We start from the raw sequence: 16,164 nt of genomic DNA, 5'->3' as shown, positions 1-16,164 counted from the left end.
GAGGGTTCTGTCGATCAAACTCTGCTGTGGGAGAACTGACTGCCGCACAGGTTCAAGTGAAGGAAAGGAAGCCAAGTGCGTGGGGAGCCTCCCCTGTGAGCTCTCTGCGTCACATCCTTTACAGACACTTCTTTCCCTCACCCTGTCCGTGGCCTTGCAGGGTCTAGTGGTAATGGTCCGATATTTACAAAGGCTCAGAGAGGTGAAGTCGTTTGCTGAAGGTCACACGGTGAACAAGAGGACCAGCCGAGATTTGAACCGGGGTAGTCTGAGTCCAGGGTCTTAACTCTTAAATAGCTGCTGTTAAAGCAGAGCAAGAATTAAACCCGTGTCTGTCTGATTCCAAAACCCTGAATTCTCCCACCACACCACACGATTTCCCTGAGCTCTGGTGGGATCCACAGGAAAGAAAGATATCTGTCTGCTTCTGGGAGGGACAGAAACCACACAAGACAGGAACCAGAGCCATCACGAGCTGATGCTGAGCCTGTGGGCTCCTGGCAAGACTTTCTGTTAACCTCATGCCTTAGCATTCTTAAGAAAAATCTCCATGAGGCAGACAGCAGGAGCTAGGGGGGCGCAGCAGGAGTGAAAACAGGAGGAGGCAGGAAAGGGAAGAGGGGGAGGAGAGGTGACGTGGAGCAAGAATGCAGCATCGTCACATAACTCGAGCAGGGCTGTGCGTTTCCCTGCTTCCTCTAGCGTCAGAGTCACCCCCGACTCAGGGGTTCCATTCACTCCTTAATTATCCGGTGCCAACTAGGCACCAGGCCCATGCTAGGGTTTGGGAACGTGGCAGGGGACAAAACCTAACGAGGCCCCTGCCCTTGCGGAAGTCACACTCTGATGGAAGATCCACCGATGAGTGGGAGGGTCATCTGGTGGCTCACGCCTGTAATCCCAGCACTTTGGGAGGCCAAGGTGGGCAGATTGCTTGAGCTCAGGAGTTTGAGACCAGCCTGGGCAACATGGCAAAACCCCGTCTCTACCAAAAATACAAAAATTAGCCAGGCGTGGTGGCGCATGCCCGGAGTCCCAGCTACTCGGGAGGCTGAAACATGAGACTCACTTGAACCCGGGAGGCAGAGGTTGCAGTGAACCAAGATTGCACAACTGCATTCCATCCTCGGTGACAGAGCGAGACCCTGTTAAAAAAACAAAATGTTGGCCGGGCGCGGTGGCTCACGCCTGTAATCCCAGCACTTTGGGAGGCCGAGGCGGGCGGATCACAAGGTCAGGAGATCGAGACCACGGTGAAACCCCGTTTCTACTAAAAATACAAAAAGAAATTAGCCGGGCGCGGTGGCGGGCACCTGTAGTCCCAGCTACTCAGGAGGCTGAGGCAGGAGAATGGCGTGAACCCGGGAGGCGGAGCTTGCAGTGAGCTGAGATCCGGCCACTGCACTCCAGCCTGGGCGACAGAGCGAGACTCTGTCTCAAAAAAAAAAAAAAACAAAAAACGAAAAACAAAATGTTACGAAGTAGAGATGACAAGGGGATGTGATCTAAGGGTGTTGCAGGGAGCAGGGATTCCATCAGAGAGGCCTCCCACCAGGCATCTTGGAGAAAGTGTCCTGAAAGAGCAGAAAAACTGTGGGAAGAACCATGGTTTGCTGAACCATGTGGCACATGAGCCGGCACCACTGCCTGCTGCCTTGAGACCCACCCTTTGTGCCCACCTCACTCCTGTTCCATTTGCTCTCCGCAGGTTTGACATCTACAGGAAGGTGCCCAAGGACCTTACGCAGCCAACGTACACCGGGGCCATTAGTGAGTAGCCATCCTCTGGCCATGCCCTCTGCCGCATCTCCACTGCCCATGCCTGCTCTCTCTGTGCAGACCGTCTGAGCCAGGGAGGAAAGAAGGAAAGACGGGAGGGAGGGAAGAAATGCCGAGTATCTTGCGGGAGCCCTTCAAACATTTCTTCACTTAATCTCTATCCTTACTGTAACCCTGCAAGGTATAGGCACCATCTGGAAGGACACAAAAGAAATTGTCAAGAGTAGGTGCCAGGCCGGGCATGGTGGCTCACGCCTGTAATCCCAGCACTTTGGGAGGCCAAGGCAGGTGGATCAATTGAGATCAGGAGTTTGAGACCAGCCTGACCAACATGCTGAAACTCTGTCTCTACTAAAAATACAAAATTAGCCAGACTTGGTGGCACATGCCTGTAATCCCATCTACTCGGGAGGCTAAGGCAGGAGAATTGCTTGAACCAGGGAGGCGGAGGTTGCAGTGAACCAAGACCACGCCATTGCACTCCAGCCTGGATGACAAGAGCGAGACTCCGTCTCAAAAAAAAAACAAAAACCAAAAAACCAATAGCTGCCCCTGGGAGAGGAATCGGGCCCAGGGATGGGAGAGATTTACTTTTCTCTTTATACCTCAGAAACGATTTGAGTTGTTCACCAAAGCATGTTTTTATCCATTAAAAAAAAAATCACGATCTCATCCAGATTTGGGGTTCTGAAGACCATTCTTCAATAAAAGGAACCACGGCTCCTTGGAGAAGTGGCTGATTTCAGGGCTAGGCAGGGTAAGGAAAGAGGAGCCTGGAGCACCTGGTGTCAGCAGGACCTAGGAGCCAACTTGAAAGCCAGCCTGTGACAGTAATAAAATAAATAATGACATTATTGGCTTAGAAGCCAGAGAATGAAGAAGCAGTTCTGTGAGTCCTAATTAATATCAATAAATGGGGGAGAAGAGACAAATCCTTACCGAAGAATTCCAAAATATACAGGTTGAGTATCTCTTATCCAAAATGCTTAGGACAAGTGTCTCAGATTTTGGATTTCAGATTTTAGAATATTTGCATTTTACTTATCAGTTGAGCATCCTACATCCAAAAACCTGAAATCCAAAATGCTCCAGTGAGCATTTCCTGTGAGCATCACATTGGCACTGAAAATGTTTCAAATTTTGGAGCACTTAGAATTTCGGATTTTCAGATTTGGGATACTCAACGTGTGTGCAGCTTTTCTCCCAGCCAGGTGATAGAGTTTCATTCCCCTCTCCTCGCGTGTGGGCTTAGTAACTCTGTTTCAAAGAATAGAGAGTGGGAAGGAAAAATAAGGCCTTTACTGAGGACATGTGGCAAGTGCCAGTGAGGAGCCAGGTGAGGAAGGCTGGCATCACCAATGATAAGCCACGTGCATATCATGAGCCCCTGACAGGACGCATGGGGGCATCTTGCCTCCATGGGATCGTCCCCAAAAACCACAGTTCAGTCTAATCATGAGAAAACTTACAATCCCAGGTCAGGGGACATTCTATAGGATACTTGACCAGTACTCTTCCAAAGTGGCAAGGTCTTGAAAAACACAAAAGACCGAGGAACTGTCACTGATGAGAGACTAAGGACCCAGGATGAAAATGCAAAGTGGACTCCCGGATCAGTTCCTGAAACAGAAATCAGGAGTTTGTGGGAAAACTAGTGAAGCCCAAATAAAGTCCGTAGCCGAGTTCATGGTACTGTACCAATGTTAATTTCTTCATTTTGACAAATGTAAGATGCTAACATAAGGGGAAGCCCAGTGAAGGGCATATGGGAACTGTCTGTACTACCTTTGCATCTATGATTATTCTACAGTAAAAAGTTTTAAAAACAAACCAAAGCCACCTTGAAAACAGGAGATGCTTTCGCCTCATTTTCCCAATGAGAAAATGAGCTGAGAGAGGTGAGGTGAAATTTCACAGCTCACAAAATATGGAGCCATGACTCATACTCAGGTGGGCCTCCTGGCACCCCACATGCCCCTCAGTGCCTGGTATGGGAGAGAGACCTGCCCCGCTGACGGTCCCAGCCCTGCTGCCTGAGCAGGGTCCTGGGCCGGGCACTCGGTCATACTGGAGTCCATTTCTCCTGGTTCAGGCCGTTCTCAGTTGGGGGAGGACCTTGGGGATCCGCTGGGCCTGTTGAAGCTGCAAGATGCCTTAGAGAGCCCTGAGGAAGGGACAGCACAGCCGCATGGCGGGATGTATGTCACACAGGCTCCGTGTTCTGGTGGAGCAACATTCATCCTCCCATTTAGCAGCAGTATGACTGGGCAAGTCACTCCCCTCTGAGCCTCAGTTTCCTGATCTGGGGATTAAATGTGTCCCTGGACATGTCTTGTGCAGGGCACATGCTAACCCCTCAGTACACGGATGACTCTCCTTCTTATCACTGTCCTCCTGGAGCCTGCAACCCATGAGGGCCTCTGGCCTGAGAAGCTGTGCAGCTCTGTGCCTCGATCCCCGAGGAAAGGATATGGAGGGGACCATGAGAGAAAAGAGACTTGGTAGTTTATGAACCTGTTCCAAAAAAATCAAATGAGGTTTCCTGCCCCATTCCTACCGTCCACCAATGGCTCCATCTTCTTCCCTCTTCTCCATCTTGCAGTCTCTCCCTTGTCTGGTATGTTTAACAGTCAGGTGTGTATTTATTTTTCTAGAGTTTAAAAAAAAAACATTTAGGCTTTTTTGTTTTGTTTTTTTTGAGATGGAGTCTCGCTCTGTCCCCCAGGCTGGAGTGCAGTGGCGCGATCTCGGTTCACTGCAACTTCTGCCTCCCGGGTTCAAGCAATTCTTGTGCCTCAGCCTCCCTGAGTAGCTGGGACTACAGACGCCTGCCACCATGCCAAGCTAATTTTTGTATTTTTAGTAGAGACAGGGTTTCACCATGTTGGCCAGGCTGGTCTCAAACTCCTGACCTCGAGTGATCCACCTGCTTTGGCCTCCCAAAGTGCTGGGAGTACAGGTGAGAGCCATTGCGCCTGGCCTATTTAGGCTTTGATATACGTATATCACTGATTGAAACACAAAAAGGAGCATACTCTGCACACTGTTCTTCCCTTGCCTTTCTTCCGCTGAAACATCCTGGGCACCTTTCCTGCCAGCGGATAAATAGCCACCACATTCTTCTTTCCAGCTGTGTCACATTCTGTTATCTGGCTGACCTACGGGGCCTGTGGCCAGCCCCTGAGGGTGGACATTCCCCATTCTGGTTTGTTGGATATCCTTGTCCACATCTTTTTGTATCCTTGTACAGTTATTTCTGTAAGGCAACTTCCCTAGAAGAGGGATTACTGGGTTAAAGAGTATGAGTGTTTTGAAACTTACAAGGTCCTGCCAAAGGGCCCTCCAGGGACATGGTCTGATAGACAGTTTCAGCCACGGCACAGGAGACAGCAAATTTCCTTACACAAGAGGAAAGGCGTGAGGCATAGGAAACCAGCTCTTAGCTACCATTTAGTGCACAAATATTTATTAACCAGGTCCTTGGGCCAGGCGCCATGCCAAGCCCTGGGACTGTGCTGATGAATGGGCTTCCATCTTTGTCCTTGAGGAGCACACGGCCGGGCAGGGCAGGCCGACTCGGACACACACCATTTCATTACTTTGTGATAGGTGCTATTAATAACTGAAGGAAAGATCAGGGCGTTGGAGACTCACAGCTCAGGGTTTAAATTTTGTCTCCTCCACTTACGTGACTGTGTGACCTTGGACAAATTCCTTGGCCTTTCGAAGCCTTGGGTCTCAGGTCCAGTGCCCCCTTTGGCTGGCCGTACCAGGTTTCCTACCAGCAAGCCTTCTCCTGGGGTCACGTTCCTACTCTCCCAATGCCTGAGTCAGTTTCAGAAGAAGGCTGGAGTCGGAGAGCCATAGAGTCCTGCCCAAACATGGACTGAAAAACCTTCATCAAAAAAAGCCTTCAGTATCAGAAGGCCTTTCTGGTTGAAATAGTTCTTACCTTCTTACCTTCTGTCGTGTTTTTCATTCATTCATTCAACAAATATTTATTTTATACCTTATCTGAGCCAGGCACTGTGCTAGTCCCTGAGGCCACAGTGGCACTGAGATCTGGTCTCTGTCCTCCTCCTCTATCTGGGGTAAGGGTAACACACGCCATGAACGCGTGTGATTGGGACCTTTGGACCACTTGAATCTCTGCCAAGCAGACTTGGCACTTACTGTGTCCACCTGCTGGGCTGACCAGGCTTCAGTCCGAGCCTTGAAAAAGCACACAGATCTCAGAAGGAGGCCTTTCCATCCACATCCCCCCGGCTCTGGTGTGGATGGAATTAGAACCCTGGGACACGTCTACAGGCATGGAGCACAGAAAGTAGCTAGGAGGCCTGGACCCAGCCAAGTCAGCACCAACTTTTGAACACTCCCTGTTTTGTTTTGTTTTGTTTTGTTTTGTTGAGACAGAATTTTGCTCTCGTTGCCCAGCCTGAAGTGCAGTGGCTCACTGCAACCTCCGCCTCTCAGATTCAAGTGGTTCCCATGTCTCAGCCTCCCAAGTGGTTGGGATTACAGGCACCTGCCACCACACCTGGCTAATTCTTGTATTTTTAGTAGAGATGGGTTTTCACCGTGTTGGCCAGGCTGGTCTCAAACTCCTGACTTCAGGTTATCCACCCGCCTTGGCTTCCCAAAGTGCTGGGATTATAGGCGTGAGCCACCATGCCCAGCAACACTCCCTATTTTGTGCCTGTTCATCATTACAGCATCCAATGAGTTGTCAGGGCTTGGGGGAGGAGGGTGCAAAAGATTCTGAAATACGGGTCCCATATGATCCTGGTCAGAAAGTTGCAAGCTTCCAAAGCAAGGATGTTTTGCCTGCTCAGTTTTCCAAGAGGTTTAATAGCCTCAGTTTGCAGATGAGGAAGGGAAGAACAGGAGCCAGGAAATTTGGATTGATAGCTGATCTCTTCCAGTGGATTTGTTCAGCAGCTGGAGAAGACAATCTGAAATTAATCCCTCTGCCATTCGAAAACGAAAGAAAACACAGCCACTCAGTAAACTGATGTAGAACCTGTTTTGAAATAGATTGCTGAGTGAGCAAAGCATGGTGGAAAAGAGTGTGCCCATTACGCTGCTGTTCGCTTAGGGGGATGTATATATATGTTTCAATGTCCGTGGATGGCCACATGAAACTGTAACAGGGAATCGGGGGCTGCAGATCAGGAGAGACACTCACTTTTTTATACAGCTGGATTTTTTTTTTAATATATAATATGCATCGTTAACTTTTATTTAAAAATTTTTGTTTGTTTCTCGCTCTGTCTTATGGTGCTGATGATAACTCCTTTTTTTTTTTTTTTTTTTAAGTAAAACCTTTAAATGCTTCCCCAGTACAACTTTTTCAAAGTTTGGGAGAAACTGGGAGTAATTCTAGTATCCCCCATGTCTCAGGGTGGTTGGAGAGACTCAGTGAGCAGTCTGGGGACATCCTGCCCTTCACTTGGAGCCTAAGTTCTTGAGGTTCCTTTTCTCAGGGCGTTGGCTCTAAAACCACGTGGGTTCCAGTCCTGCCTCTCCTGCCCCCACACGGTGAAGCCTTGGGCCAGCCTCCTTGTCTCGCTGTGCCTCCACACCCTTAACATGGGCACCGCCCCCCTCAAGGTGGGTGGGAGTGTGAGGTGACAGGACATCTGTTAATGCACTCACGACAGGGCACATAGCAGGTACCCAGCGAACACTCTCTTCCCCTTTCCCTTGGAATGCATCTTTGGCTATTTGTTTTGAAGACAGACAGAAAGATGGCTATTTGCTTTGAAGATAGATTGATAGATTGATCAATGACTGTTTGTTTTAGATATAGGTAGATGGGCAGATAGATATACATAAATAGATATGGGCCAGGTGCGGTGGCTCACGCCTATAATCCCAGCACTTTGGGAGGCCGAGGTGGGCAGATCACAAGGTCAGGAGATCGAGACCATCCTGGCTAACACGGTGAAACCCCATCTCTACTAAAAATACAAAAATTAGCCGGGCGAGGTGGTGGGCGCCTGTAGTCCCAGCTACTCGAGAGGCTGAGGCAGAAGAATGGCATGAATCCAGGAGGTGGAGCTTGCAGTCAGCCAAGATTGCACCACTGCACTCCAGCCTGGGCAACAGAGCAAGACTCCATCTCAAAAATAAATAAATAAATAAATAAATAAAAATAAATAGATATGGAGTAAGAAAAATAATAGAGATAACTGGCTGTCACATCCGTGATGCTGGCTCTGCCAGTCCAGGTGCAGGCTGCAGAGAATGCAGCAGAATTAGCAAGAGGTACTGGGAAGTCGTCTTTGCAGGAAACTGAGGGTCAACCAATGTGTCAAATCACTTTCCCCAGGTCACCAAACCGTTCCCACATCTCCCTCATGGAAGTCCTACTCATGAGCTGATGCTCAAGTAATTATTACCTGCCGGGCTCTGTTTCAAGCTCAATCCTTAGGTTACTGAGATCCTCAGAGCAGCCCTATAAGGCAGGCACTACCATTGCTGCCATTTACAGGAGAGGAAGTGGAGGCACAAAGAGGTTAAGTAGCTCACTTAGGGCCATGCAGCAGGTGAGCAGTGAGCGTGGTACTGGGATGTGAGCCCTTGCCCACTAAGCTCCTCTGGGATAAACTTAGGTGGGGCGTATTCAGCCCTCATTTTGTATCCTGGGAGCTGACTCTCTGCTGTACACAATACCTATTAGTGCCTCCCATGTCCCCAGCCCCAGGCCAGGCACTGGAACTCCAGAGTATTTGTCTTTCTGGATATGAATGTAGTGGGGGAAACAGCCACAGATAACCGATAAAATGTGGAACATGTTCAAGTAGAGGCTGGGAACACAGAGGAAAGAGTGACCAGCTCCACCTCTGGGAGTGGGGGAAGCTTCCCATCAAAAGGGACATTTGAGTCGGGCCTGGGAGGATGAGTAGGAGTTCACCAACCAGAGAGGATAACCATGGAGGAGGAGGGATGATGAGTCTAGCAAAGGAACAGAAATGAAAGGCATGTTTAGGGAATAGCATGCAGCTCGGTGTGGCTGGGTGGTTGGACATTGTGGGGAGTGTCAGGAGATGGGGCCGGTGAGTGGAGTTGAGGGCCGGACCCTGGGGCACTTGTTATGTCCTGCCTCAAGGAGTGACTCCAGGGTCCACCAGCCTCAGTGTCCTTAGGCAGATGAGAGAAAAACAGCTGACATGGCCAACTCCAGAATTCTGTTCTACACTGTCAGCATTTTAAACACATTGGACCGGCCGCGTGCGGTGGCTCATGCCTGTAATCTCAGCACTTTGGGAGGCTGAGGTGGGTGGTTCACTTGAGAACAGGAGTTCAAGACCAGCCTGGCCAACATGGTGAAACCCCATCTCTACTAAAAATAAATAAATTAGCTGGGTGTCATGGCAGGCACCTGTAATCCCAGCTACTCGGGAGGCTGAGGCAGAAGAATCACTTAAACCCAGGAGGTGGAAGTTGCAGTGAGCCAAGATTGCGCCACTGCACTCCAGCCTGGGTGACAGAGCAAGACCCTGTCTCAAAAATAAAGAAATAATAAACCTATTGGGCCATTCTTCATTTCCATGAAGAATTATTTCTTCTCTGGAAGCACCGCTGTGTATAGCCTTGTTTTCCTCCTTCTAAGGACGGGGGCACAGTATGGATGGCACCACAGAGGGTGGTGATAAACAGCAATGGACTCTGCCTCAGCCTCAGAACCAGAAAGGCAGAAGGGAATGGTGGGGCCTGTGGCAAACTCGTGGGCTCAGACCCTCTGTGGGAACAAGGGTTAGATGTTCTTCTGGAGAAGGCGGAACGCTGGCCTTTTATGTGAACTATGCTGATTGTTCAAGGTGGACTCCAAATTGTGAAATATGTTATCACTCGAGCCGAACAGAACACATTTGTGGGCCACCGGTTTGCAGCCTCTACCTTTGGCTGGCCTCTGCACTAAAGAGCTCTCCTGGAACGAAGCGGGGCCAACCCCAGGAGGCTTGCTCATGTTGGCAGGTTGATCCACACCTGGAGGCCAGACCAGCACCCCGAAGGCAGGGGGTGGGGCTGCTTCATATTGAGGCTCGAGTCAGAAGGGGCTTTGGAAGGTCTGTGGGCAGGTCCCCACACCCTTGTCCTGGGGCCTCTTTCCTCTTTTCTCTAGGCTGGTCTTCCTTCATCAGTGCCCACCACCCTTAACAGTTTGCATTTCTGTTGTTTCTTCCAGTCTCCATCTGCTGCTGCCTGTTCATCCTCTTCCTCTTCCTCTCGGAGCTCACCGGATTTATAACGACAGAAGTGTAAGTCATACTTCCCCGATGGGGCATTCCAGGATGTTCTGGGACCCCAGACAAGAAGAGGGAGGGGTCTTTGGCCAGGTGGCTCACACCTGTAATCCCAGCACTTTGGGAGGCCGAGGCGGGCGGATCACCTGAGGTCAGGAGTTCGAGACCAGCCTGGCCAACATGGTGATACCCTGTCTCTACTAAAAATACAAAAATTAGCTGGGCGTGGTGGCACGTGCCTGTAATCCCAGCTACTGGGGAGGCTGAGGCAGGAGAATTGCTTGACCCTGGGAGGCAGAGGTTGCAGTGAGCCAAGATTGCACCACTGCAGTCCAGCCTGAGTGACAAAGCGAGACACTGTCTCAAAAAAAAAAAAAAAAAAAAGAGAGAGGGAGGGGTCTTAAAAAGGAGAGAAAGTTCCAAACCTTCCAACTTCTGTCTCCAAGTCTGTGGCATCGGTTGTGCTTCTGTTTCTTAAAAGGACTATAAAGTCAGAGCAAAAGTGAATATTGCCTTGTTAAAGCTGAAGAGAACATTTTGGTTCTGTTCCGTGGGGGTTCTCCTGGGTTCACAGAAGAACAGAAATAATTTGCTCATCTCTGCCATCCCTTTGTTTGGTCAGTGGGCTTTTTTCCCTCTGAATCATCACAGGGTCATTTGATGTGAGAGCTGAAGAGTCCAGAGAAACTAATGGATACAGCTTCCTACCCGAGGGGGCGAGGTTGCTGACATCAGCACCCGGCCCCCTGGACTAACCCCCTTCCCATTTCTCAGGCCCACACTTGGTGAGGAATCGGTGCAGGTTTCCTGGCAGTGGGTGACGCAGTTAATCCATCCCTGATTCCTAGAATTATCTGTTGTCTGGATAACCCAGTAAACGCTCTGGGGTGTGTGTAACAGAATGCCATTGGAATTATGCAGTCACGACCTCATCGGACGCCCCTCTGAGATGGAATTAGACCCAGGAGCTTCCTGCCTTTGGCACTGGCTTGAGGCTTCAAAGCCTCTTCGCTTCTGTGTTTACAGCCCGGAAAGTCATCACAGAGCTGGGCCCTGACCACCCACTCTCCTGCTCAGCACTGGAATTTTCTTTTTCACTAATGGGATTTCTTGGTTTCCTTTGCCTCCACTCAGCCACAAGACAATAGGAAACTAAATACGTAGCTGCTTAGCCCAAGACAACTCTCATTATACAAGCATTGCCATCTTTAGTTCTCAAACAGCCCCAGGAGGGAGCTGCCCCCTCTTTACAAAGAGGAAATTGAGGCCCAGAGAGGTGGAAGGACCTGCCCACAGCCATATAGTTAGGAGGTGGCTCCCAGCCTTCCCTGTCTCCTGAGCCCACGTGTGTTTGACCAGCACACTGAGAGGCCTATGAGATGGGAGGGCTGGTCTCGCCTTGTTTCTGGGTATACCTTTCAGCCCTCCCCTGGTATGGGAGACTTTGCCTTTCCTGGTCACTCTGATCCTGTTTTAACCCTGATGGCACCAAAGCCCAGGGGACCTTTTACAATGGTGGGAAGAGTACTGGTTAAGGCATTGGGAGACCCAGGGCCAGGTCTCTGCTTAATTACTACTTTGCTGTGTGACCCTAGGCAAGCTGCCAAACCCCTCTGGGTCTCAGTATTGGTAGCCAAATGAAGGAGAGTAGACCAGAGTCTGAGCTCCCTTCCAGCTCTGGGAGAGGTTGGTCTGCTTCCCAAGACATGACTGTGTGGCCATGCAGCATTCGAAGAAGGGGTTTTATTCGCCCCAGGCCTCCAATGGGAGATGACCACATCCAAGTCAAGCATCTTCCCCTCTGTACAACTTGGTCACTGGACATCTCACGATCACCCTATCACGAATCAGAGGTCGAAGCAGGGAGAGCAGCAAGGGGTTGAGACTTGCTGATGTTATGAGGTACCTGTTGCATGCCAGGCACCCAGTGGCCTCTGCAGGCTGTACCCCACTCTCTAGGAGAGGACCTGCTTGGCTTGGCAGGCCTGTCATGTTCTGAGCAAGGTGACAGAGGCACACATGTGTCATCTGCTGAGACCAGGCACCGGCAGGTGGCTTTATGTGTTTTGGGTAGGAGCACCAGCAGGTGCAAAGGGCCTGAGGCAGGGATTACCTGGTGCATGTAAAAGGCAGGAAGAAGGCCAATCAGCCAGGACAAAGCGAGCAAGCAGACAGGGTAGGAGATGGAGCAGGTAGGACGCAGACGGGCCAGGTAGAATTGGGACTCACTTCTTTTTTTTTTTTTTTTTTTTGGAGACAGAGTCTCGCTCTGTCGCCCAGGCTGTAGTGCAGTGGCATGATCTCAGCTCACTGCAACCTCTGCCTCCCGGGTTCAAGAGATTCTCATACTTCAGCCTCCTGAGTAGCTGGAATTACAGGTGAGTGCCACCATGTCCAGCTAATTTTTGTATTTTTAGTAGCGACAGGGTTTCACCATGTTGGTCAGACTGGTCTTGAACTCCTGACCTCAGATGATCCACCTGCCTCAGCCTCCCAACGTGCTGGGATTACAGGCGTGAGCCGCTGCGCCTGACCTGGGACTCACTTCTTGATGATGAGCTCGTGGAGCCCAGGGCTGGATCTGCTCACTCACTGCTTTGTGGCTCCACACGTGGAGGAGCTGAAAATGCCAGTGGAGGCCACAGTCAGCAAGCAAACAAGACTAGACTGTATCAATCAGGGGCAAGTGCTCCAAAGACAAGGACTAAAGCAGGGCAGCGGGTAGAAAATGAGACAGCTGCAGGCACAGGATATTTTATGAGGCTCAAACAAGATTATTTAGCTGAAAGCTACTTAATATAGTGCCGGATATACTTTAATATCACAAGGTCTGTAGCTCTTTGTGCATTTATTCATTTCCTACATAGTTCCTGTCTAACTTTAAAGAGGTTTTAAGGCCGCTCCGCACTAGGCATGTAAGTGCTCAGTGAATGTGAACTCCTCGTCCCCTCTTCCGCTTTGAGTTAAGAAGATGCCTGTCTTGCCTGCTGCTGACAGCGTGTGGGGCGGCATTCCCAGCTCATCCCACATGAGGTGGGGCACTGAGGCAATGGGCCGCCTTCAAGTGAGTTTTGACGTCACAGCTTGAGGCTCGAGCAGGTGTGGCCCCACCCGCACAATGCCTGGGAGCACTGGGGAAGGGCCCTTCCAGCAAGCCCAGACAACTCTTGCAGTCTCCCCAGGGCAGGGCTGCTGCTTTCTGACGAGCACTGTGTGTTCCCGCTGCTCCCCATTCCCCTGCGCCAGGACTTCCTCTCCCTGTCTCCCGGGGGCAGCCTGGACGCTCTGACCCCACCGAGTTCCTGGAGAGGTACAAAGCTTAGATGATGAGGGGAGGAAGGGGGCCAGGTGCAGTGACTCACACCTGTAATCCCAGCACTTTGAAAAGCCAAAGCCAGAGGATCACTTGAGCCCAGGAGTTCAAGACCAGCCTGGACAACACAGTGAGATCCTGTCTCTGCAGAAAAATTTTAAAAACATTAGCTGGCCATGGATGCATACACCTGTAGGCTCAGCTACTTGGGAGGCTGAGGTGGGAGGATCACTTGAGCTCAGGAGATCCAGGCTGCAGTGAGCCATGATGGCGCCATGGCATTCCAGCCTGGGAGACAGAGTGAGACCATGTCTCAAACAAAAACAAAGCAAAACAAAACAAAAACATGAGGGGACATTTTTTGAGCATTTGCCTGAAGTCTAACCCTGTGCTAAGTCAGCGGCTGGAGAGAGGGAGGGAGGCAGGGGTGAACAGAGAGGTCTGTCCGGAGCTGAGGCCAGAGGCTTCAGCTATGAAGGTACAGTGACCCCAATGCCCCCTTCCCTCCCTGCTGCCTCCTTACCAAGGTGCAGGAATTGCCCGAAGGGCCTCCGCAGGGTGAGCCCTAGGACTTACTAAGCAATCGAGAGGAGAAAGCATCGCATCTTTGGGGTCTTCCAGTTGTCAGAAGCTTGTGACCCCAGGAAGCCCTGCAGGTTTGGGAAGAACCGAAGGTCACAGTTCTCTTTTTCTGAGTGGCTGGCCCTCTGTGGCAGGTTTGTGGCTACAGTGGGGTCAGTGCCCCCTCCTGTCACTGTGAGATTGTAACTTAAGGAAATGAGGTCACCGTTGGTTGGATCAACATGGCTCCAGCCCCAGCCTGTGGTTATCAGTGACATAAGACGCTTATTCTGGCCTGGGCCTGGTTGCGGGGGAGCGGGAGGCACATTTGTTTGGGTGGTTGGGCTCCAACCTGTCTTTGGACAGGCCAGTAATTATCCCTGGGAAAGAGGCTCCACAGAGTGTTCTGAAACTCTGTGTTTCCAGGGAGCAGGCCCCTCCTCAGGCAACCTGGCCACAGAATGTTCCAGCCTCTGACTGCCCAGTCTCTGACTGCTCTTAATAATTGTTAACCTCACGAGGTGCTGGGATTATAGGCGTGCATACTGTGCCCAGCAGGTCAGCACTTCATGATGGTCATCTCCTTGATCATCGCAGGACCCCTCAAGGTAACTACTACTGTTCACTCCATGTTACACCTGGGGAAACTGAGGCACCAGGCGGCCAAAACCACATGAAGCAGTAAGTGGTGAAACTGTAGTCAAACCCAGGTCTGTGCTGCTAAAGCCCAGACTCAGCACCTCTCCTCTGTTTTACCCCACTTCCCTGCCCCGAGCATTTCAGGGCCCCAGGCTCATGGGAGCCACTGCTTTTTGGTTAGAATAGTTGACTGGAGGACTTGGATGCACGCTTCTAGGGTGAGGTGGCCAAACAGGCAGATGGAAGCCTGGGAGGTGGGAACTTGGAGGTCACCTGGAATCATGTTCTCACAGGCTCCCCATAGGAGGCCGGGAGTGGGGAGCAGCAGCTTAACCAGGAGGAGGAGCTGGAAGTCTTCAGGTTGCCTGCCTTGAGCCTGGGTTGTGAGCCAGGCTGGGTAGAGGGCCCCAGGCGTCCCATTAAGGAGCATGAAGGACATAGCTCTTAGCAGTAGGAGGCCTGAGGGCGTCTGAGTGTGGAGTGACAGGTTTACGTCTCGGGCAGCTCACCTCTTGTGAAGATGGGTTTGGTGTGGGGCCACCCAGAGGCCAAAGCCCTGCTGGGAGCTGGGGGATGACCCAAGTCAGAGGGGCTGAGGGTGCTGGGACTTTGGCTTTGGAGCAAGGGTGGGCAGAACCCGGTGGTTGGCTGCCAAGGGATGTATTTTAGACGTCCGCGTGGTGGGTGCTAGATGCACATACTTCCACCTGGACGAGTCAGGATTTGAAACTCAAGGTTCCGGAGCGCTGCTTGCAGAATCTCCGTCCCTCCCTCCACCCCACCCCAAGCCCTTGCGGCGGGCCTCACTGCCGCCTAAGTTTCCATTTGATCAAATTTTGAAGCATGGAGGTCAGATACTTCTGGCAGGAATCTGAACTATTTAAGGGCTCTTCTAAAAGCAAATAAAATTGTTTTGTATAGATGTCATCGAACTCATGCCTCAGACTAGAATTTCAAGGCCCTCCACCACATTCCATTTACACTCCCCCCACCCACACCTCCCCGGGCCCTTGCGTACCTCTCCCTACAAGGCCACTGCCCACCCGCACCCCACCCTCCCACGCACTCGCCACGCTGGGCCTGACTCCCTGATGCCATCTGGCGTCCCCCACCTGGAATGTGCTCCTGACGGCTCCACCAGCGCGCGCCTTGCCTGCGTCCTGCGAGTTCTGCTGAGGACTTCCTCCTCCACTCAGGCTCATTCCACCGAAGTTTGTGAGCACAAACTCTGTGCTGAGGCTCATGGAGCCCCCGTCCTGGGGGTGTTGATGGGGGTGGGGGAGGCTTGTGGGACAGACGCAACTGGACCCCTAAGCACTCCTGTATCCTGGGCCACGGTGGGGAGGGGGGGCACACCTGAAGATTATGAAAAAGGACTAGGATGCCTGTATCACAAGTCCACTTGAGGGCCACCGGCCCCTCAGTTTTTCACCGATTCCCATCCCATCCAGGCAGTGCAATGCCTTGGAAAGAGCATGGGCTCTGGGCCCCCTGTCCTTGGGCTGGGATCCTGCCTCTGCCTCCTCCTGGTCCTGTGATTTTGGCCAGCCATCTGTGCTCCTCTGAGCCTGGTTTTGTCGATGTGAAGGGAGAACAGTACCCTTATTAAACACTAGATCAACT

General features: G+C 51.3%; 3 protein-coding genes across 43 annotated transcripts in view; all 3 read left to right on the top strand.

The window, feature by feature from the left end:
• Nucleotides 1-16,164, top strand: part of ATP6V0E1 (ATPase H+ transporting V0 subunit e1) — a 380,972-nt gene that overhangs the window by 235,667 nt on the left and 129,141 nt on the right. The window lies entirely within an intron of this gene.
• Nucleotides 1-16,164, top strand: part of RPL26L1 (ribosomal protein L26 like 1) — a 287,969-nt gene that overhangs the window by 206,391 nt on the left and 65,414 nt on the right. Inside the window, exon 1 of one of the 40 annotated variants that reach the window (XM_050793371.1) lies at nt 574-578. The exons of the other annotated variants lie outside the window; for them this stretch is intronic. The gene's annotated coding sequence lies outside the window, so the exon portion shown is untranslated. Of the gene's footprint in view, nt 1-573; nt 579-16,164 lie in introns of those variants that run through there. 40 annotated transcript variants of the gene reach the window in all.
• ERGIC1 (endoplasmic reticulum-golgi intermediate compartment 1) overlaps nt 1-16,164 on the top strand; it is a 122,848-nt gene that overhangs the window by 56,819 nt on the left and 49,865 nt on the right. For both annotated transcript variants that reach the window (XM_050793246.1, XM_050793245.1), the window contains exons 2-3: nt 1,709-1,770; nt 9,971-10,043. In XM_050793246.1, the coding sequence (XP_050649203.1) occupies nt 1,709-1,770; nt 9,971-10,043 (135 nt within the window). The remainder of the gene's footprint in view (nt 1-1,708; nt 1,771-9,970; nt 10,044-16,164) is intronic.

This window comes from Macaca thibetana, chromosome 6 (assembly GCF_024542745.1).
Source record: "Macaca thibetana thibetana isolate TM-01 chromosome 6, ASM2454274v1, whole genome shotgun sequence".
Taxonomy (NCBI): Eukaryota; Metazoa; Chordata; class Mammalia; order Primates; family Cercopithecidae; genus Macaca; species Macaca thibetana.
Note: the sequence above shows the minus strand (reverse complement) of the source record. Positions and strands in the feature narration are given on the sequence as shown.